The 22,866-nt window shown below is 36.9% G+C and overlaps 1 protein-coding gene across 1 annotated transcript; it reads right to left on the minus strand.

Annotated features, from left to right (window-relative positions):
• Window positions 1–981: 981 nt before the first annotated feature.
• Window positions 982–12,285, minus strand: LOC140171770 (uncharacterized). Its single transcript, XM_072195097.1, is given in 8 exon segments — window positions 982–2,037; window positions 2,614–2,715; window positions 4,429–4,626; window positions 6,202–6,429; window positions 6,432–7,427; window positions 8,997–9,115; window positions 10,588–10,744; window positions 12,168–12,285. Coding segments are annotated over 7 exon segments (1,809 nt in total). The 5' UTR covers window positions 10,628–10,744; window positions 12,168–12,285; the 3' UTR covers window positions 982–1,911.
• Between the last annotated feature and the right edge of the window lie 10,581 nt (window positions 12,286–22,866).

A 22,866-nucleotide genomic window follows, 5' to 3' on the forward strand; every position in this document is an offset into this window, starting at 1 on the left:
CATCAGAAGTTTACAGCCATTTACTATAGCTGAATTCACCGCCTTCAATATATATACATGTAAAGTAATGGCATTTGGAGGGAAATGTTGCGTCCTTCATATTAAAAAGTACACATACATACATGTATAATGAATTATGAGAAATGTTCCTATCTTGGACTTTGTGGGAAATATGGCTTATTTTAGCAAGAAATTCACACTTTTCCTTGGCTATATTGTAGTATCCCATCATGATTAACCACATATCCAGATGCATGTTTTTGGCTGTTACAAATGTACATCCAAAAAATTATAATTCTACTTTCATTGCCAGTTAGAAGTAACTAAAAGACTAGGATTTATTTTATTTGCCAAAACAGGATAATATTTTTTAATCCAAAAAATTTAGTGCTGTATTTTTCTGGAATCGGAAGTAGGTGAAAGGTTTGTTCATTAGAAGCCAATATTACAAGCCAGCCACAATAGTCAATACAATGCAAGTACCACAAACAGTGACACAATTCACCACAAAATCCATGAACAGCACAACACTATAAAATGTAATGGCACCATTGGCAGTTGATTACTTCGTTAGATAAAGTGAATGAATTGGGTAGGTTATTCATAGTGATGGGTCCAGGGCCTGCTTATGTACAAACACAATTGTTGCTTGATGTTCTGATCAATTACTTGTGTATGAATGACCAATCCTGATAAAAAAAAACTTGATTAAGTCTTTCATCTTTGATTTACCTGGATGATTGTATATGGGAAAGGTACGTTCATATAACTAGTACAAAATCTCTGTATGCTTGCTTCAATTTTATTATACTTACATAGTTATTAAGTGTTTATAACAGAAAGGATTATGATGCACTGATGCTGTATGATTAAGGGGTTCATTCATATATTTTCATGATTAAATGACTGTTTATGTCTGAGGGCATAATAACGTTTAGTTATAAAGATATATGAATGAATCCTTTTAATACATACATGTGCTGTTACTTTCCTCCACAACTGAGAAAACAATAATTTTAGACTAAGAACTATTTTCTCCTTATAACCTTTTAAACAATTTTCCATCCCCAATTGAGAGAAAATGTTTCCTTGCTCAGTTTATCGTGTTTGGACATGCACAAATGTAATGTACATCACTCGCATTTGGTGTAAATAGCACGCGAGCATCATGTACCCATGTCCGACTTGCAAGCGTCTACGGGTTCTAGCGCAATTTGTTTACGACCAGAAAAATTGTTTATGCCCGGCTCTTGACCATTCAGATGCTGTTATATAGCGACTATGTATAAACATTGTATCATGCTAAAATAGCTTCACATACTTATTCCTGCTTTTTATGTAGCAAATAAAAACAATCATGATGCCATACTTTCCACTGAGATTCCACTGTGCATAATCATGGAAAATAGGACACCTTGGAGTGACAGCTTGCTGTGATTCAAGCCCGCCTTTCGAAGAATCTTGCTTTGTGATTGGTTGGTTTGAACTGTATAGGAGTAATTTTGTCACAAATGCAGATAGCTCATGCTATTAGACTGAATCAAGTCTCACTTTTATCAGCTAGACGTGATTCAAGTCCACCTTTACAAGAATCTTGCTTTGTGATTGGTTGGTTTGAACTGCAGATGAGTAATTTGTCACAGATGCAGATATAGCTCATGCCATTAGACTGAATCAAGTCTCACTTTTATCAGCTAGACGTGATTCAAGTCCACCTTTAGAAGAATCTTGCTTTGTGATTGGTTGGTTTGAACTGTAGCTGAGTATTTTGTCACAGATGCAGATAGCTCATGCCATTAGACTGAATCAAGTCTTCACTTTTATCTTCAGAATGAGTGATGAAGCTGTACTACTTCCTTTATGTATCCATTGAGTATCATCAATTCCTATTGATCTTCTAGCACATAAGCCTTATGCAGTTAGACTGTCCAAGACTTTTTCATGATTGTTATTGTGAACGATTAACTCTCGTTTGATATCGTCTCCTTTGAATCCGAGTTCTTCAAACTGTTTCAATAGTTTCAGGAAGTCTTTGGCCTGTGTACAAAGCAAAGAACAATAGAATAATGTTGATTTTATTAGACAATGCACAACAATTTTCAAAAATTATGGATGCTTTAGGGATTGACCAATATTGTTTTGAACAAAATGAGGTTCCTTTTTCAAAATTTTGCATTCCTCTGTGGTCCCCCTTTTTAATGAGAAAAAATGTGAAAGTATATCTACCTAAATTCCCTCATTTACATGATTATAAGGTTTAAAACGTTTTAAAAATGTATATTTGTGACTTGAAAAATTCATTTTAAGTTATGCCAAAAAGAATTGTTCCAATTTTTTTGTTCAGTCAATAACAAATAGTTGCATCAGCAGGAACTGACCTTTTTGGTAAATCCCATAAGCCTTTGCAAGTACCTCTGAGATGTCGTCATTTGACATCACGCCGACTTGCAATGTGCGCATCGGCGTGACGTCAAATGACGACATCTCAGGTGTACTTGCAAAGGCTTATGGGATTTACCGAAAAGGTCAGTTGTAACTTTAGCATATTAATTGACAAATAACAACTCATGTTTGCATGATTGCCCACTTAATGAATTTACTGAGTGAACCTACCGTTTCTTGGTTATTGTCATGCAGGTTGAGTGCTTCTTCAGCTCTTTCCTCTGGAAATCCTTCACTACATAAGCTTTCTACAGCACATAATGATTCAACAACCTAGTCAAGGAACAAGCAAAATGAATACAGAAACTTATGTGAAGTGACAATGATATTCAAAATCATATACAAGATACGACCAAAATGTTACAAGGTCTTAAACTCCCTGACTGATAACCCCAGTAACCCTTTTAAGGATGACTTTCATCAAAAACACCCATCATGCGCAAGATAAAAATATATTCAACCAATTAAATCCTTGCGATTTAAACACATATTGTCTACACAGTGGACACACAGCATTCAATAAGCTGTGTCAATTAGAGCAATGCGGTACATGATTGGTGTACATGTGAACCATCATACTACACCACACGCTCATAAAACAATGCTGTTACCAATGTGTGTGATCGGTTGTGGGGTTTTTGTTTCTGCATGTGACATCTTTCTGAACTAATTTGCCGTAAACGTAGTGATGTAACAGGATTAATTACCACAGCGACCGCTCAACATTATTTTTGAATTTATTGCTCTACACTAGACATTATGCTGTGTTCCTCTGCATTGCACCATAGATTATCAAAGAACTGGGATAAACATGATAAAGACCTGGATCATAATTCTATAGAAATTTCACATCATAAAGATTAGTGCTTTTGAAAAGAGCAATATCAAATACACAGGGGATGAGTGCAGCCTGTTTATAATATAGTGCAGAGCAATACAAAAATATTGTGGACTGGTCGCTATGGTAATTAATCCTGTTACATCACTACTTCTGCAGCAAATTTCCAAAGATTTGAGATTAACTGCTGAAAAGGTCTACTGCAGATACAACTACACTGGATATGCAATGATTAAAAAAATTAAAAATCCCAAATTCACATTATCCAGACTGGCTTCCTCTTGACTGGTGGATAAAAACAAGGTCATGCCCCCACCATCTTTCTTGTACATGCCACTCCCTTTGGCAGAGTTTTGATTAAAAACAAGTGGGAATAACATGGACAAACATATAATATTTTGCTGTAAACCTTTGATGAGCACATACTACAGTGCAAAGTTTACTCATAAATTTCCACTTGGCAAGAGCATATCGCCTCGGCAGCCATTCAGAGACAAGTGCGTTTCAACACAGTAAATACGCAATGTATGTTTAAAATATGCTCTCATCAAAAGTTTACAGGAAAAGATTATAGGGTATAGTTACATGTATAACCAAACAAAGTCACTGCTGGTTACTATATTTTCTGTTCAATTCTGTGAGAACAGATAATCAAAATGTATTATTATTATACCATTTTTCACCCTGATGTGGCAGTGACAGCTCTGGGCAGTGACGTCAACGCGTTGTAGCAGCTGTATCGCTTGAGCATCTATGCGGCGGCATTAAGCATGTGTACACCAGCGCTTTGAGCGCATGCTAGCGATTTGAGGCCGTGGCCAATTAAATGTGAAGTGACATCACTGCCACATTAGGATGAAAAATGGGATATAGTCTATACACCTTTCTCGAGTCAGTAATTTAGATATTGTTTTTTATTGTATCTTTAAATGTAATGATGAGAACTATATAAAAGTATACATTTTCAGAAAGGAAATAATGCAAGGAATCCAACTAGCATAGCAGATTCCTTCAAAAATTAACACCTTTTGAGAAAATCTCAAAATTTGATTTTACTTTACTGACTCGAGGAATATATACGGACTATAGTAGTATGACATTAAGTGATAAATACCAATTTGATTACAATGTATGTATTATATGCTTACCAATCTATCATCTTTTCCAATTCTTTTAACCACTCTAGCTGTTCTTGATTTGGGGAAACCCATGCCCATGATAGTCATTACAAAGTTCTTATCTTCGGTGCTCATCACATCGTATACAGGGTCTGGTCTACACCTCTCTTCTTCTGACAGTGTGCGTTGTCTTGGCGCTTCTGGTAACGGTGAATACCTACTTAAGGACTATAAAGGATAAAACACCAACAGGAAAACATTGAGGAATTCAATTAAGCATATTGGAAGATATTGGTGAATTTGTTTAATCTGGATCCATAGATGCATGCTCTTCATTTGGTCTATACCATGACTACTGTGTTGGTCAAATTGTAAGTGGTCATACCTGGTCCACACATTATATACAAGAATATTTCCTTTTGGATGACCGAAAAAGGTTGGGGTGTGTATATGTGTTTTTTGTTTGTTGTTGTTATTTTGTGTGTGTTTTTGTTTGTTTGTTTTCATTAATTTTCTTGGCATAATAGAGGCTGTCAGCCTTTCACCATTCAAAAGCTGGTAAATCATTATTACTTACTCTTTAAAAGACTGACTTGGTGTTTTTCCCCTCCAAAAGATTCCATAACATCAACTAATAACTAAATCATTTGTATATTTAAAAACCTGCTAAAAATTCATGATGACAACAACAATCGTACATTCATATAAATTCTTAAAATACAATCAAGTAGTGCATGTAACAATTAAATATTTGCTCCACCAAGTTTTGATGTGAAGTGCTTTACATTTACATGCAACAGAAACCCATCCTACTAACTATGATAATGTGATGATACTCCCGAAATTGGAGGATTCCAAAATAGTAAATACGACACATGCACAAGAATACACATTCATTAAAAAGTGTTTTAAAAAGCATGTAAATAAAAATTGGGACAAAAACACCTGAGGCTGAAAATAGGCTGCAAATAAGTAAAATTATGGGAAATTTGACATCGCTAAAGTCTGGTTCCAGTGTTTTGACTTTTGACTGGAAATTCTCATGCCTGACTATATAAGAATAAGAGTGTCCTGAATCATGTATGCATTTTGACATAAATCTAAATTAATTTAATTTGCAAAATTAATTAGCACAAACAAAAATAATTGTCTAGCAAATAACAACACATATTTTGTCATTGGGCAGCAAAAACCTCACATGCGCATTTACACTTTTACTTATTTTGAAAATAAACGGAACAGTAACAAAATGTCAAATTTGATGGTGTTTTCATTTTACAAGGCACATAAAACACAGTTTACTGACAAAAAACACTATTTTTGAACAGTTGCCTATTCTTTGTGTACCCTGCAAAAAGATAATATCATAAAGTTTGATGATTTGTCACCGAATCGATACCTATTTGCCAAATAGTGAAAAAACACATATGAGGTAGGGTTCACCTGGGCAGCATTGATTTGCAGCTCTCTCTATGTGGTAAAACTAGTACTAATTTTAGTCCAGTTCTTTTTTAAAGTGCGAGTATCGTCACTGGGCGGGAAAAACCTCATATGTACTTTTGGCCCTTGAACATGGATAAAGCCTTGTAGGTGTAGACTTTATATTGAAGAGGTTGCTTCATCCATGTTCAAGGGCCAAAAGTACACGCAGGAAAAACCTCATATTTACTTTGGCCCTGAAAATGGATAAAGCCTTGTAGGTGTAGACTTTATATTGAATGGTTTGCTTCATCCATGTTCAAGGGCAAAAAGTACATATGAGATTTTTCCCGCCCTGTGACGGTATGTAACATAATGTTTTACCTCTGGATAGGCGGGTGGCAGCTCTGTTGGATACCCTGGGCGGTACAGCCCCTGGCATAGGTGCTCCTGGGTTTCTTCTTCCATAATCCACTGCATAGTAGCCTGGGGGAGGGGACCTGCTTCTGCTTCTTGGCGATGGCTCATCACTCCTCTGTTCGCTCCTCGGTTCATTCCTTGCTGGCAGATCAGGGGGTGCAGGTGAACTAGACTCAAGTGCACCACTACCACTAGACACAAACACTACTACTACTACCAGTTCCACTAGCTATACTTACACTAGTATTTTCACGAGATGAAGATGGTATTATAGGTGGAAGAGGAGTCCTAGAAGAAGGGAAAGTCAGATTGATAGTGCTAGCTTTTTCTGTCCCTTCCGGCATGTCCCCTACTCCGTTAGGCATCAGATTCGGACTTAATGCTCCGTTGGGAGCTGTTTGGTCTAAATCACGTGGCGGCAGCAGGGGACTGCCCGGTTTGTCCGGTTTAAACATAACTAAACCTGTTCCGGGTTGAATTTGCACATTTTGATAATCATTTTCTTTGCTTGGTGTTGCTACTGTCTTTTGGTGTAAATCTTGTCGTTGTTGTTGTTGCACATTTTGATAATCGGGTTGTCTTTTTATATTTTGGTATTCCGGATCTGACAGACTTGCATCATTCGTTTCTACATTGTTTGATGATGATGATACTGTATGGTTCTGCTCAGCACTACTGAAATGATTTTGAGCTGATCCTTGTTGCTTGTCAGTCGGTTCTGCTGATGATCCTTGCTGTTGCTGCTGCTGTTGCTGAGGAATACTATTACCTAGTACTGCCCTCAACTCGTCCATATCATTCAAAGTTTGCAATTCAGTCATCTCAAATGGATCAAAGGCATTGTTCTCAAAATCCCTCGGGTCAAAGGACGTTTGCGACTTCATCTTTGGAGGCACGGTCGTTGCTGTGGCACCGCTGTGAAGCTGGGTGGGCATCAGTATATCATGACCCACTCCTGAGATTACTGGTGAGACAGAGTTGTTCATACTGACAACAGGTTGTTGCTGCGATGTCACAGGTACCTGCTGAGGTTGTCTGGCTGCTGCCGCTGCTGCTGCTGCCGCCGCTGCTGTTTCTGCTTCCTGCTGTTGTGCCATCAAAGCTGCTTTCTTGGCTGCCTCCTTCTCTGCTTCTGCTTTCTTCTTTGCTGCCAGCCATGATAGGAATGTTATCTCGGTTTCAAAGTCATACTGCAACAGACAAAAAATAAAGAATATCATAAGTGATAAATCCAAAATAATTTGTGATATGATCAAGTTAAATGAGTTTTTTGTCCCTAATACTGATTTAAGGATACAACCAATAGTAATATTCAACATCTTTTGCACAAAAACTTAAATGACCATAAGCTAATGTTGGCCGATACCGATCTGTGAATCGGAGATCGGTGTCGATATGGACTGCATCGGCCTTGAATCTGAATCGGCAGATGAGCTATCAGCTGCCGATCTAGCTTACCGATCTCTGAACTTGACAGTATATAATAAAAGTACACAACAATTCTTTAAGCTTACCATTACTTTCTTATGTAACATTACTACTATTTAATGCCAATATATTTCCAAAAAACGTTGTTACCACCGCAAGAATCATGTCGTTTCATACTGTATTTTATGTATGTATCCACCCTTTGATAGACCGAATTAAAATGTAAACAAACTATCACGTGTCTCACTGTCTTGTGCTTGCGCTTTTGTCGTCATGACTTGTTGCTGTTTGACATCTGTAACCTTTTGCACATACCGCAAACCTTGCTGTTGTATTTATCAATTGAACTTGCACGCTCGCGGGCAAAGACTAATATTTTCCAAAAATAAAGCCTGCCATCATTCGGCCGAAGAGATCTGTGAATTGCCCAATATAATGAATATACCTACCCCCTCCAGTAACACCGTATAACACGTGCTTTAACGAGGCATGCAAGCGCAGAGTAACATACGGGGAATTCCATTAGCTCTTAAGTCATAACTGAGCATGCGCGATCATTTATTTATAGACGGTCGCCACATTGTTAATATTAAAACTAGTGGCATAGAACTACGAAACCGTACGATGGTACATCATTTAATGGATTAATGATTAAACTTCCGAGAGTCGGAGGCACGGAGTGAGTAACGCTGGGACTTGGGGTGTAAAATGGTATTTTATTTGGGTTGATATTGACATGAAAAACCTCTAAAAGCGGTCATCATATTACATAGTTACAGGTTTGGGAATTAAGCTTTGACTGTTAACATTACTGGGGCCCCGACTTGAATGAACTTGTACTGGTTGTAAAATAACATTTAAGGAATCTGAATCGGGATCGGATCGGCCCGATCTGCTAATTTTCAGATCGGAGATCGGCAGATCCGATCTTGGGTTGGATCGGCCAACACTAACCATAACTTGATTACCATAAAGCCTAATGGGATGGATTTTTGTTTGAAATAAAGCTCTAAATATAACACATACAATGAAATTGAAAATCGAATTTTGTCTTTGCTTGACAAACAACTCATTTAGCTTGATTTTGTTGTCCATTTCCAGGGGTAGACATAAGGAGTGATAATCAGCTGGCCTCGGGGCCAGCTGGAAAGGATTCAGGCTGGCCCAAGAGCAAATCCACTGGCCCAGATTCTACTTCATTGTGTTTCTAATAATACATGTCATAAATTCATAATTATGCCAAAATCCCAAGATAATACACTAGAAATGTGGCAGATTCATCTCTCTCAACTTTTAAATGCTTGAATTTTATCTATGCTGAAATGATTTACCTGTGCAGTCTGTAAGACATCTGTAGGATCAGCCTGTCGGTACCTCATTGGTAAAGTGACTTTATCAACTGGCTTAAAATTCTCACCAATTTTGACTTCAATTCCATCAAGAGTATTCACTGTGAAAAAAATATACACACAAAATGTAAGTTTGAAAGCTTTTCAATCCAGTGAGATTACTCAATGTATTTTCATGAAAGATTTTTTTTAAACAGATAAAACTAGAATTTCAAGATTTATTAGTACCGTATTCATTCCATTAAGGGCTCATATTGAAATACCCTACCACGTTTTCACCCAGAAAGAAGGCAGGATTCCCCTCGCTAAGCGCGCACCTCAGGAAAGCTCGGTCATAAAACGGATGGATTATATGCATCAGTGATACACCCTGCCCAGGATTTTAACAAAAGAAGGCTAGCACAGGAAAGCTGCAGGATGGCGCACAGCTTCCTGTGTAAGGGAATTTCAATATGAGCCCTAACCGCCCATGCCTCTATAAGCGCCCACCTAGTGACTTTACAACAAGCACAACGTGATATTATTAACCGCCCATCCAATGTTGTCAAAATACTTCCATGATTAAGCTTACCTGTTTCGCATGTCGAGTGATTGATTACATGCAATGATGCATGCATGTGGGAAATTGGGCATCAAAAGTATCCAAAATGTGCACCAAAATTAAATTATGACGCTATTTTATAGTGGGCAGATGTATAGATATTAAAACTATTTCACAATAACCACCTGCAAAATGCCTTTAAAAGGCCAAGTTTAAGGTGATTCCGACTTCAAAATCGTATTTTATTTGCCGGCAGTCGCCATAAACTGACCAAATCTGTACACCATTTTTTAGGGCGCAGTTAACTGTGAGCAACTAAATACTGTCAGATGGTGACTATTTAACAATGTAAAAAATAAATGGCCACCCAGAATGACTTTGTTAAGCACCCTGGGCGGTTACTGGAATGAATCCGGTATTTCAAACAATACAGGTCAAGTAGGTGATAGTTCACCAGATGTTTTATGACCACAAATGCAGAATGTTTGGCCAATGACTACATGTATGATCTCATATGTGTGTCAATTATGTTTTGAAAGAAATACAAACAATGAAACTTGACTTTTCCGGCAAGTATAACTATTAATTTTGTTCAGTATTATAAAGAGCTTATTTCCCCGGCTTATTTCCAAACCGTGTAAAGTTTACAAATGTGTTTGATTTACCTGTGCGATATTGCTATGGGTTGTGATGCTATAGGTATTATAATTTCAGTTGGATGCACTATTACAAAGCAAACAGTGGATGGACACACAGTAAAAATACTGTGTGAGGCCTTTGATTCCCGAATGAGAACACTAGTCTGCATATAACCAGCATTGCTGTGGTTAACAATGGCTTGTTGATGGTACAACTCATTGTTGCTTATGTCAAACTTGTCAAAGTATAAATTGTGATTGTATCACACAAGTAAATGAGAAACTTGTGGTTGTGGACTTAACTTGGTTTGGAAATAAGCTCTTCATATACACCATGTTTCCCTTCTTTACAATGTTGACCATATATTCATTTATTGTATTAGAAGATACTTACCAGAAAAAGCTCTGCCTAATGTATGATGGCCATACGCCATGACTAATGGGTCGCTGATGGATTTGCTAACCTGATGTCCTACCACAGTCCTTTGCTGTTCAATACCTGTATAGCAGTATTTACCATCTGATCATGGTCTTGTAGATGCACATGTGATCTATTCAAAAAGAAACAAATAATAAGTATATCATGTGAATGTGTGGTTCAGGGTTCACAATTAGGAGGGCTACATAACTAAACAACAAATTGAAAAGTACGCCTCATGTACAAGTAAATTCTAAATTCTTGGCCAAACTCGAACATTATTGAATGCTAGTCAGGATAAACACACGCGCAGATAGCATGGTACAAAAGAAAGCATACACACGCCTTACATTGCGTAAATGCTTACGCTACATGGACCCAACATACATGCTTGCTTGGCCAAACTCATATGTGCATACTTTTTGTTACTGCTCGTGTCAGAACTATTCTCTCGGTCCAACATCCAGGCTACTTCTAGTCTTGGGCGCAAGCTTCACATGGCTCACGGTTTGTTATGAACGACAGAAACCGGCTGTGAAGGAGGCTAAATATCGATGTTGATCACTCCAAATTCAATTTCGGAAAAACCAACACTCGACCATGGCATTTAATTGTCAGTTTGTCACTATTTTATTTAACAATATCAAGTAGGTAACATCCACTCTGCAGAATTATGATTCCACTGACTATTTGCAATCGAAATGTACACAACTGTCACAACACCAATGACAGAAATCATCAACAAAAAATCGAACCAAGGACTTGTTTTCACTCGACTGTACTGTGAGTCGCATCATCAACCGGAAGTGATGTGGCACGGACCGACAGAATACAATTATTCAGACTTTCCTTTTTGCATTAACCATCTTCTATATACGCGTTCGACGTCTGCAAGCATGTGCATAGGACCTTGTGGAAAATAATATTTGCTGGACGGCTGGCAGTACACTTAAATACCGTATGTGAAAAGAAATCTGAAAAAATAATTAATAATTGCACACATACAGTAAAATTAAGTAAATTTCTTGGCCAAACTGGAACGCTATAAAAGTATAAGTATAAACGCTAGCTAGTGGTTCCGCGATAAACACATCATCACATGTGAACATAGCATGGTACAGAAGAAAGCATACATATGCGTCTTACAGCGTCTTAGTACACTACATGGTCGACGCAGCGCGCATGTTCCAGTTTGGTTGGCCAAGAAATACTTAATTTTACTGTTGTACCGTACATTTTTTTATATCCACTTTCAAGTTCCATGTTACTTCAGTCTTCATCGCTCATACATAACTGGCATTTGAGGTCTCCTACCTTCATCACACCATATAATAGTACTGACCAATGACAATGTGTCATAAACCTGTACATGACGTCAACCCTTCGTGACTTTCAATGCGTAAAATAAACAAGAATCATAACATGATGAATTGAATACAATACAATCATTTCCAGTAAGTAAGCTTATCACGCGCACATGAAATAAAGCGATATATACATGGACAAGACGCTTTCAAAATTACTTATTTAATAATATGTTTAGAGTAGATACATACTAAGACATCGCTAGGGAGAAAGATCGCCTTAAATGCAGAAAGAGTGCGTTCTACTGCGACAAACTGTGAATGTAGGTTGCCATCTTGGACGATATTTCTGGATCTATTTTTATCTCACACTGACGATGACGTAATGAACATGGTTAGTGCGCCTCCAATGTCGGATAATACAAATTCCTTTAAAAAGAAGGGTCGCTAAGGAAATATCAATGGAGAGGAGTACGAGTGAGCTAGGCCTATAGCATTACTAGCAACATCATATTATAGTATTGCTATCATCAATAGATAAGATAACATCTTATTCTAACATTGCTGCCATCAATAGATAGCATCTAATATTATAGTATTGCAATCATCAGTACCGGTATAGCATCTTATTCTAACATTCTATCATTGCTTTCATAGATCAGGCTTTCATCAACATCTTATTCTAGCATTGCTATCGTCAGTAGATATCATCTTATTCTAACATTGCTCATCAGTAGATAGCATCTTATTCTAGCATGATCATCAATAGATAACATCTTATTCTAGCATTGCTGTCATCAATAGATAGCATCTTATTCTAACATTGCTATCCCGGATTGCTATCAATCATCAATAGATAGCATCTTATTCTAACATTGCTGTCATCAATAGATGGTTTCTTATTCTAGCATTGCTATCATCAATAGATAGCATCTTATTCTAACATTGCTATCATCAATAGATATCATCTTATTCTAGCATTGCTGTCATCAATAGATAGCAGCATCTTATTCTAACATTGCTATCATCAATAGATAGCATCTTATTCTAACATTGCTATCATCAATAGATAGCATCTTATTCTAACATTGCTATCATCAGTAGACAGCATCTTATTCTAGCATTGATATCATCAGTAGATAGCATCTTATTCTAACATTGCTATCATCAATAGATAGCATCTTATTCTAACATTGCTATCATCAATAGATAGCATCTTATTTTAGCATTGCTGTCATCAATGGAGAGCATCTTATATTCTAGCATTGCTATCATCAATAGATATCATCTTATTCTAACATTGCTATCATCAGAAGATAGCATCTTATTCTAGCATTGCTATCATCAGTAGATAGCATCTTATTCTAACATTGCTATCATCAATAGATAGCATATTATTCTAACATTGCTATCATCAATTCTAGATAGCATCTTATTCTAGCATTGCTATCATCAGTAGATAGCATCTTATTCTAACATTGCTATCATCAATAGATAGCATCTTATTTTAGCATTGCTGTCATCAATAGATAGCATCTTATTCTAGCATTGCTATCATTAATAGATATCATCTTATTCTAACATTGCTATCATCAGAAGATAGCATCTTATTCTAGCATTGCTATCATCAGTAGATAGCATCTTATTCTAACATTGCTATCATCAATAGATAGCATCTTATTCTAACATTGCTATCATCAATATAGATAGCATCTTATTCTAGCATTGCTGTCATCAATAGATAGCATCTTATTCTAGCATTGCTATCATCAGTAGATAGCATCTTATTCTAACATTGCTATCATCAATAGATAGCATCTTATTCTAACATTGCTATCATCAATAGATAGCATCTTATTCTAGCATTGCTCTCATCAGTAGATAGCATCTTATTCTAGCATTGCTATCATCAATAGATAGCATCTTATTCTAACATTGCTATCATCAATAGATAGCATCTTATTCTAACATTGCTATCATCAATTATAGATAGCATCTTATTCTAGCATTGCTATCATCAGTAGATAGCATCTTATTCTAACATTGTTATCATCAACAGATAGCATCTTATTTTAGCATTGCTGTCATCAACAGATAGCATCTTATTATATTCTATAGAGAGTCGTGCGATATGTCCAATTTTTCCTCTGGTCATAAGGAACAAAAAAAGTCAGCTATCATCAATAAATAGCATCTTATTCTAACATTGCTACCATCAATAGATAGCATCCCCGGGATAGCATCTTATTCTAACATATCACCAATCTTATTCTACCATTACTATCATCAATAGATAGCATCTTATTCTAACATTGCTATCATCAATAGATAGCATCTTATTCTAACATTGCTATCATCAATAGATAGCATCTTATTCTATATAGCATTGCTGTCATCAATAGATAGCATCTTATTCTAGCATTGCTATCATCAGTAGATAGCATCTTATTATATTCTATACCCTAGAGAGTCGTGCGATATGTCAAATTTTTCCTCTGGTCATAAGGAACAAAAAAGTCAGTGGTCGCATATATGTAGGATTATTGATAACAGTCACTTTTTTGTACTTTGTGCACTTAACCCTTTTTTTTTTACTTCTGAATATCGTTTGGAGTCAAATGATTTTTCATTTTAAAGCTTATGATATATATTTTCTGAACACGAAATAAAACAAAATTGACCGCGAGCTGACTTTTACAGCCGTTTCGTGGTGGACGGTCACATATTATATTCATTGACATATTAAATCGTTTATCCATTTGGTCAACATCGGTTTGTGGCTGACTTAGCTTGGGACCAAATGGCAAGACGAAATGCCTAACTCAAATATCACCACATAGCTCCATGTACCAATAGCAACTTGAGTTAAATAACCTACATTCAAAAATCCACAGCTCAGAAGTTAATATTAAGTCTTGGAGGATGAGGTTTTGTACCCAACACATGGAAGGTCATTATATATAGAAATAATTATATTGGGGTTAAGGAACTGTGCCCTGTCAGATGGGGATGTTTAAGATGCTAATGCTTAGGTCTCATTATACTGGATTTACTGAACCTTTTCAAAAGGTGCTATAAACTGAAAACGATTTTTTAGGGACGATCGGAGATTTAATGTTTTGAATTCAACACGTACTCCGCACTGTTATTCACTGATTTGCCATCATAAACATTGGCTTAGGAAGATTTTCAACATTGTTGGGGGGGTTGAAAAATTTTTGGTGAGGCACCCTGGGGGTGCCCGAGAAAAAGGTTGCAAAATATAGGTCACAGTTTTCCTCTATTTTATCACAATATTTTTTACTTCACCTATAGGATTATTGGGGAGGGGCCTGAAAGGTATTCCAGCCCCCGCACCAAAATTATTGAGGGCTAAGCCCCCCCCAAGCCCCCGGTTCCTAAGTCTATGATAAAAGTCAAGCAATTTGTGTTTTCATCAGGGTGAAGGTACATGGAGGCAAAACAATTCTTTTCAGGGTTGCAGGGAAGTGAAACTTGGGCTTTTCTCTTTTTCCTTTTCTTTTTTTGGCCCCAGTTTCAGAACAAAAATCACCAAAATTTCTAAAATTAGTCAATACATTTTCGGTAGTTTCCCTGCCCCGTTCCACCGTGACCTCCCTCCTCACTTTCTGGGATCAGTTTTTTCCTTTAATTTTCATATTAAATTTAAAGGAGTATTTCGTGATCCTAACATCCTCCTTTTATGACATTTTCAGCAGATATCCACGAAAAAAGGGTTATTCCCAAAATTTCAATTGATTTTGCGTTTGCGGGTTATGCGTGATTATGTGCATGCGCGTATTTTGAGGGGGAGGCTTAAATAAAATAAATAAATAAATGTAGATATTTATATAGCGCTTTATGCCGTAAACAGCCTCAAAGCGCTTTACATTTATTCCGCCGTTATTAGAATATGTCGGAACCACGTTTGCTGCCTACAAATGGCGCAGGATTCATCAGTACAACGACTGTGACTACCCCTAACAGCTTCCCATTTGCACCTGGGTGGGGTGAAGCAAGCGAGACAAAGCGCCTTGCCCAAGGGCTCAACACGGTGGCGTGCCACGGGGACTCGAACCCACGCACGTAAAGCAAGCTCTCAGATTATGAGTTCAAGGCCGTAACCACTGAGCCACCGTGCGAGCCCCCGGGGTAAATGCAGGGGGGGGGGGCAAAAAAGAAGGAAGATAAAGGGGCGGCAAGAAGAAGAATTCAATAAAAAAGGGCAAGACCGATGGGGCGACAAGCAGAGTTATCAAGGAAAAAGGGCGAAAAATTATGGAAAACTAACGAAACTATACCTTTTTGACCGATATAAAATAGCTCGAAGCGGTGTATGTAATAATGGGGGGATGCAGCACCTGTTAAATTTTACTTAAAAGAAATTTGTGAAAATTTGTTTAACGCTGAATGTTAAGGGATCTGGAATGAGCGTTTCGACAGTATTTTTTGTGGGACATGAGAGCACATCAGACATATCGAATGGCGTTCTGAATACGAAGAATGTTTTTCTGATATCAAATAATTTTCATTTTTTGAAATTCACGATATAATACAAATTTTATGACAAATTGTTAAAATTTGATATTTTTCACATTTTTGATATATACCAGTCCTCGAAGTAAATTTTATAAATCTAATGATATATTCTTATAGTGTATGTAGCTGGGAGGAAAAGCCGACGATCAATTGAAAATGTTGACCTTTCATATTGAAGATATGGATTTTTTCCCAAAAAAGACATACTTTATTTTGGTGTTTTGGAAAAACAAATCCATATCTTCAATACGAAAGGTCAAAATTTTCAATTGATTGTCGGCTTTTCATCCCTACATACACTTTAAGTACATATTATCAGATTTATAAAGTTTACGTCGAGTACTGTTAAATATCAAAAATATCAATTTTTAATCATTTGCCATAAAATGTGTACTACATTGCGAATTTCAAAAAATCAAAATTATTTTATATCAGAATGACATTCTTCATAATTATTCAGATTAATGCAATTCGATGTGCTCTATAAATTATAATGTCCCACAATAAATACTGTCCAAACGTTCATACCCCACCCCTTAATCACCTTCAATTGACATTTGTGGCACTAAAAATTGTACATCGGCGATTTCACGAAATGTCATTTATTCAAATCTGCCCAGAAAGCCGGTGATGCGTGAATAAAGCACAAAAAGATATCCCCACTTAATGTGATATTGATTGACTCATTTACTATTCCAACTTCAGTGACACCTCAAACATCCTGGTTAGGATGTGCTTAAATTGAAAAGTCAAACATGCTCCTGTACCATATGGTGCTGGAGTGGTGCTCCCCATATGGTCCTGGACCATATTATCGGTCAAAAATGGCACAAAAGCGCGCTGTACTGGTCCACTTCAGATACAAGTAGGCCCCTACCACGGTCCACGGCCACTACATTTATCATTCAAGTCTTCTATACATTCGATGAATAATCGATAGCTATCGATGTAGCGATAATCTCAGTTGCTACATGTAGAGCCACTAATAAAGCATTTAAGTATTTCAAACATAGAAAGTTTTCATTTGGAAATATTCTTTTGAATAGTGTAATTGAGAGGTCATTTTGGGCAGAGTCAACATAATAGGGCTCTGGTCAACGTGACAACAGTTAGCACATCAGACATATCGCCAATATCGAATTGCATTCTGAATACAAAGAATGTCCTTCTGATATCAAATAATTTTGATTTTTCGCGATATAATGCACATTTTATGGGCAAAGTATTAAATATTGATATGTTTGATATTTAACAGTCCTCAAAGTAAACTTTATAAATCTAATGATATGTAATTAAATTGTATGTAGCTGTGATGAAAAGCCGACGATCAATTGAAAATTTTGACCTTTCATCCCAGCTACATACACTTTAAGTACATATCAGTAGATTCAAGTTTACTTCGGGGACTGTTAAATATCAAAAAATTTTAAAATATCAAATTTTAATATTTTGTCATAGAATTTGTATTATAGGCCTATCACGAATTTTAAAAAAATCAAAAATTAAAAAAAATCAAAAATTATTTGATATCAGAAGGACATTCCTCGTATTCAGAATGTAATTCGATATGTCTGGTCAGGCCTGTACGCAGGGGGGGAGGTGCGTCGACGCACCTCCCCCCCAATTTAGAAAAGTATACAAAAAGTCCCAAAATTGAAGAATTTGTGAGCGTAGGTTTTTTACGATTTTTCGGACAAAAAAGGTCAACATTTTGGGAAGAAAGTCCACTTTTCACAAATTCGCCCCTTGGAAAAAGTCCACTTTAATCAGCACCCCCCCATGAACTCCTGCCACAAAAATACTATGCTATAAAACGTTAATATCCCGAATTCTCGAGTAAAAGAGGCGTGGTCCCATGTTGGTTCTGTCATAGATTGGGGCCTAAATGACTGTCATATCAGTTGTATTGCTTTCAATTACCTGAGCTGAAAGTAAGTGGGACTTTCTTTATTGATAATAAATTTTGGCCAAATAGTTTGATACTTTGAATGATTCTCTATATAAATGCCACACTTCATTCAGATCAGATCAATACTATTCATAGCAATACTGGGGAATGTGACTGAGCTTGCTTCTGTTTGAAAGAAGCAAAGTCGACTACAAAAGTGTTGTGGTATGCGGATTCGCACCACAGGATTCGCACCATGCATTAGGGACCGTCTGTAATTCAATTATTGAATTTGACGCCCATGCCTGACCATAAATTGCTGGTGTGAAGTGCAATGATCGATTCCAGAACCATTCATGATACTATACTGTTTTATTGTATTATCATATCATGGGACATTCACCATGGGGGCCTCCTGAAGGACATTATTTTATTTTAAAATGAAGATGACTGAGTGTCATGAATGTCGTTGTATTGCATACCCTCTATAATGTGAAATATTCACGAGTACAAACATTAACAATCCCCTTCAATTTGACACAAAATATTAAGGGCAATTTCGTCAACTCGAATCCCAGTTGAACCTTTTATAATGGCTCTTTTCGAAATCAAATCACTAAAATAACCAATGCTGTATAAGTAATCAATCCTTTCCCCATTTGCAACAATCGTTGCTAGGTGCTTGGATTTTCCCCGGGTAATGATGGTCTAATGACAGTTATTTTATAATATAAATCAATCACACCTGGGCATTTTAACGGAGTTTAAAAAAAACAGCCCTAGATGACTCTGCGCCGATAAACATGTGATTTTTTTTAACGAAAATTACCTCAGATTGAACTTGGCAAACTGGTGGGTCTCCGAAATAGTCCGGATACATCAAGAAAATGTCAAAATTGAGTTAATGTGAGTCTGTAATTTCAGATATAGCATCCCGAGCACAGCAAAAGTCGAATATGATTATTATTCTATACACTGTTATCTTTATAGACCATATTTTTGTTTACTTATTGTAGGTTTACATCATACATGCATGAAATCTCATGAATGGCTCAATGAATTCGATAACTTATTCCATAATATATTATCCTAAGAACTTGTGAAAGTCTATATAGTTTGATCCAGTGAGATTGATCGTACTTTCAGGTGGACAAAGAAACATTCATGCTCATTAGTGCATGTTTATCGCTCGTCGCTAAGTACTGGAGTATAAAACAAGCACAAAGGGGGAGTAGAGTGGGTGTGACCAATCAGCATTCAGAACGTGCTGTTCTCCATTTAGTTTTAAGTGAAATCATGCACTCATAGAAGTACCCCCTCTGTTGTCGAGCTCGTTCGACACGAATAGAGGGCGGAAACATTTTTCATCGACGGTATCTTATTTTTAGTCACTTTAAGGTGATACTACCCTACTTTGAGTTTAAAAAATTACTTTTCGTGTTGACACCACGGATTATATATTCGTACTTTTTGGTGAATATATAAGCAAGTTGTGATTAGAACTTTAAATGTGGTGCTAAAGTGTAAGCCTTTCCTCTGTTGACGAGTAAGAAAGGTGGCCAGGTTTAGGGTTCTTGGCTGTAAAACGTCCCCTAGCAATCACAACTCATTATTAAGGAAATCAAAGTCCGAATGATTTGTGATTTTTTTTCCTCCCGAGTCATTATTATAGGGGGCGCTTTTACACAATCGTAGGTAGTAACACAGGCTGTGCCCAAAACAGACCACAGGCTACGCTATACTAGTCTTGTTACAGTCTCGGTTCCAGCTGGCTTATGCTCGCTTTTTCGTCACCAAGGCTACGGTTTCATAGGTTTGTTAGAACTGTAATTATGCAAATGAAGTCACATATTTCCATCATGTTGCTATATTGCTCTTTAATCCAAATAAAAAACAGGGAAATATGTTCCAACTGACCAGCAGGGAACCAAAGGATGGAGCCAAAAGGATACAACAATCAGCGTGTAGTGAATATACCGAGTTTTGAGTTTACCGTGTGCGATAATCCTTGTATATATACCGAAACGCTTGCTGTTTATAGTGAGACGCAGTTACCACACAAATTATATACATTTTGTACCAATTAACATTATCGTACATTTGCAATGACCCCGAGGTCACATGGGGAATGAGTAAATATTGCGGCGCGAGCTACAACAGCTCATTCAACAGCATGATCATGGCGGCGATCATGTAGCTGCTGTTTTGATAACTCTTGGGGGTGAGAAGCTGAGACGAATATATTCGTCTCAGGTGAGAAGCGTTCCGAATGTCAGCGCGTATCCTACGCATCATGAAGAAGCGCCCTACTTCCGGTAATACAGCGAACAATTACCCTCCTGTGTTTAGTGCAAATATCTCGCGCCAATATCCATCGGTTGAGAAGGATATTGATGTGCGGTACATACAAATACGGCTAGTGTTTAGCAAGTTTCCGGATAATTGCTGACCAGATAGAAATTATAACGCATGTAGGCCTACTGCACATCTGCTCCCACTATACGCTGAAAGTCACACTAGCAATGGAAAATATGACACAAGATCCAATGGGGGAATAACACAAAATGTATAAATAAAGTTTTAAAAAACCCGACGTTTCGAAAAGACGCATCTCTTCTATTTCAGTCAAGCAATAAAATTAGAGACCTGCTTTCAATAGAGTGGAGACCAGCACCAGGGTTGCCAAAAGATTTAAGCCCGAATTGCGGGTCAAATAATCGAAAAGTCGCCCAATTTTTCTCTTTACCATTGGTTTCTATGGGACATGAATCTTCAAAAAATCTTCAAAAGTCGCCCAATTGGGCTACCAAATCGCGGGTTTGGCAATCCTGACAGCAATAATCATAAAAAGCAAGGGATATAAAGCTGCATAGACTCAAATATTGATCAAGCAGCAGAACATAAAAGAAATCTAAATAACAGTGGAGGCTTGAGTGTGTTAGGACAGGTGTGAAAAAACCCCGGGGGGCACTTCCATGACAGATATGCATCATGTGCCTCGGGATAGACCCCCTTTTTCAAACCGGCTTGTACCCAATGACCCCCTTTTTTGTGTTATGGTCCTACCAATGACCCCTTTAAAAAAATTCATGTACTCAATGACCCCCTTTTTCTATTTCCTGCTATACCCAAAGACCCCTTTTAATTCCAAAATTTAGGTGGTATTTGTGTTCTCCTCCAGAAATAATGAGATTTTTCACATTTCCAAGATGGCCAAGTTGTTTTTATGCAGTTTGGCACTTATTTATGTGTACTTAATGATACTCTTTTGGCAATCCTGTACTCAATGACCCCCATTTTACTTTTTGTTACCCCAATGACCATCCTTTTTTCAAAGTTTCATACCGAATGACCCCATTTTTATTCAGGTTGTGTACTGAATGACCCCATATTTTTGTAATTGTACATTTGACCTGAATGCCCCCTACTTTTAACATGACCGAGGCACATCCCTGCCATTTCAGATAGGAGTGCCCCCCCCCGGGGAAAAACATAACCGTGATAAAGTATTATGGAGAGTCAAATGAGAAAAAAGACTGTTAAAGCACTAAATAAATTCCTTTAAAAAAGGAATGGCGCGCCCAATGGAGCTTTGATGTAATGTGCTGCATGCAATGTAACCGTTTGGATACTTTTTTTCTTTAAAACAATAATGTAATATTAGCATAGAAAGCAAGGAAAAATTAGCCAATGCAAAGCATATTTATTGCAGTCAATGCAGTGGGAGAGGTGTAAATCGTTTGCATGGGTATGTAAGAGGATTGGTTTCAATAAAAAGGGAAAAAGCTCAGGTCATCAGTAGATATCATCTTATTCTAACATTGCTATCATCAGTAGATAGCATCTTATTCTAACATTGCTATCATCAATAGATAGCATCTTATTCTAACATTGCTATCATCAATAGATAGCATCTTATTCTAACATTGCTATCATCAGTAGATAGCATCTTATTCTAACATTGCTATCATCAATAGATATCATCTTATTCTAACATTGCTATCATCAATAGATAGCATCTTATTCTAACATTGCTATCATCAATAGATAGCATCTTATTCTAACATTGCTATCATCAATAGATAGCATCTTATTCTAACATTGCTATCATCAGTAGATAGCATCTTATTCTAACATTGCTATCATCAATAGATATCATCTTATTCTAACATTGCTATCATCAATAGATATCATCTTATTCTAACATTGCTATCAGCAACAGATATCATCTTATTCTAGCATTGCTATCAGCAACAGATATCATCTTATTCTAGCATTGCTATCATCAATAGATAGCTTCTTATTCTAACATTGCTATCATCAATAGATATCATCTTATTCTAACATTGCTATCATCAATAGATATCATCTTATTCTAACATTGCTATCATCAATAGATAGCATCTTATTCTAACATTGCTATCATCAATAGATATCATCTTATTCTAACATTGCTATCATCAGTAGATATCATCTTATTCTAACATTGCTATCATCAGTAGATAGCATCTTATTCTAACATTG

Source organism: Amphiura filiformis, chromosome 15 (genome assembly GCF_039555335.1).
Source record: "Amphiura filiformis chromosome 15, Afil_fr2py, whole genome shotgun sequence".
Lineage (NCBI taxonomy): Eukaryota > Metazoa > Echinodermata > Ophiuroidea > Amphilepidida > Amphiuridae > Amphiura > Amphiura filiformis.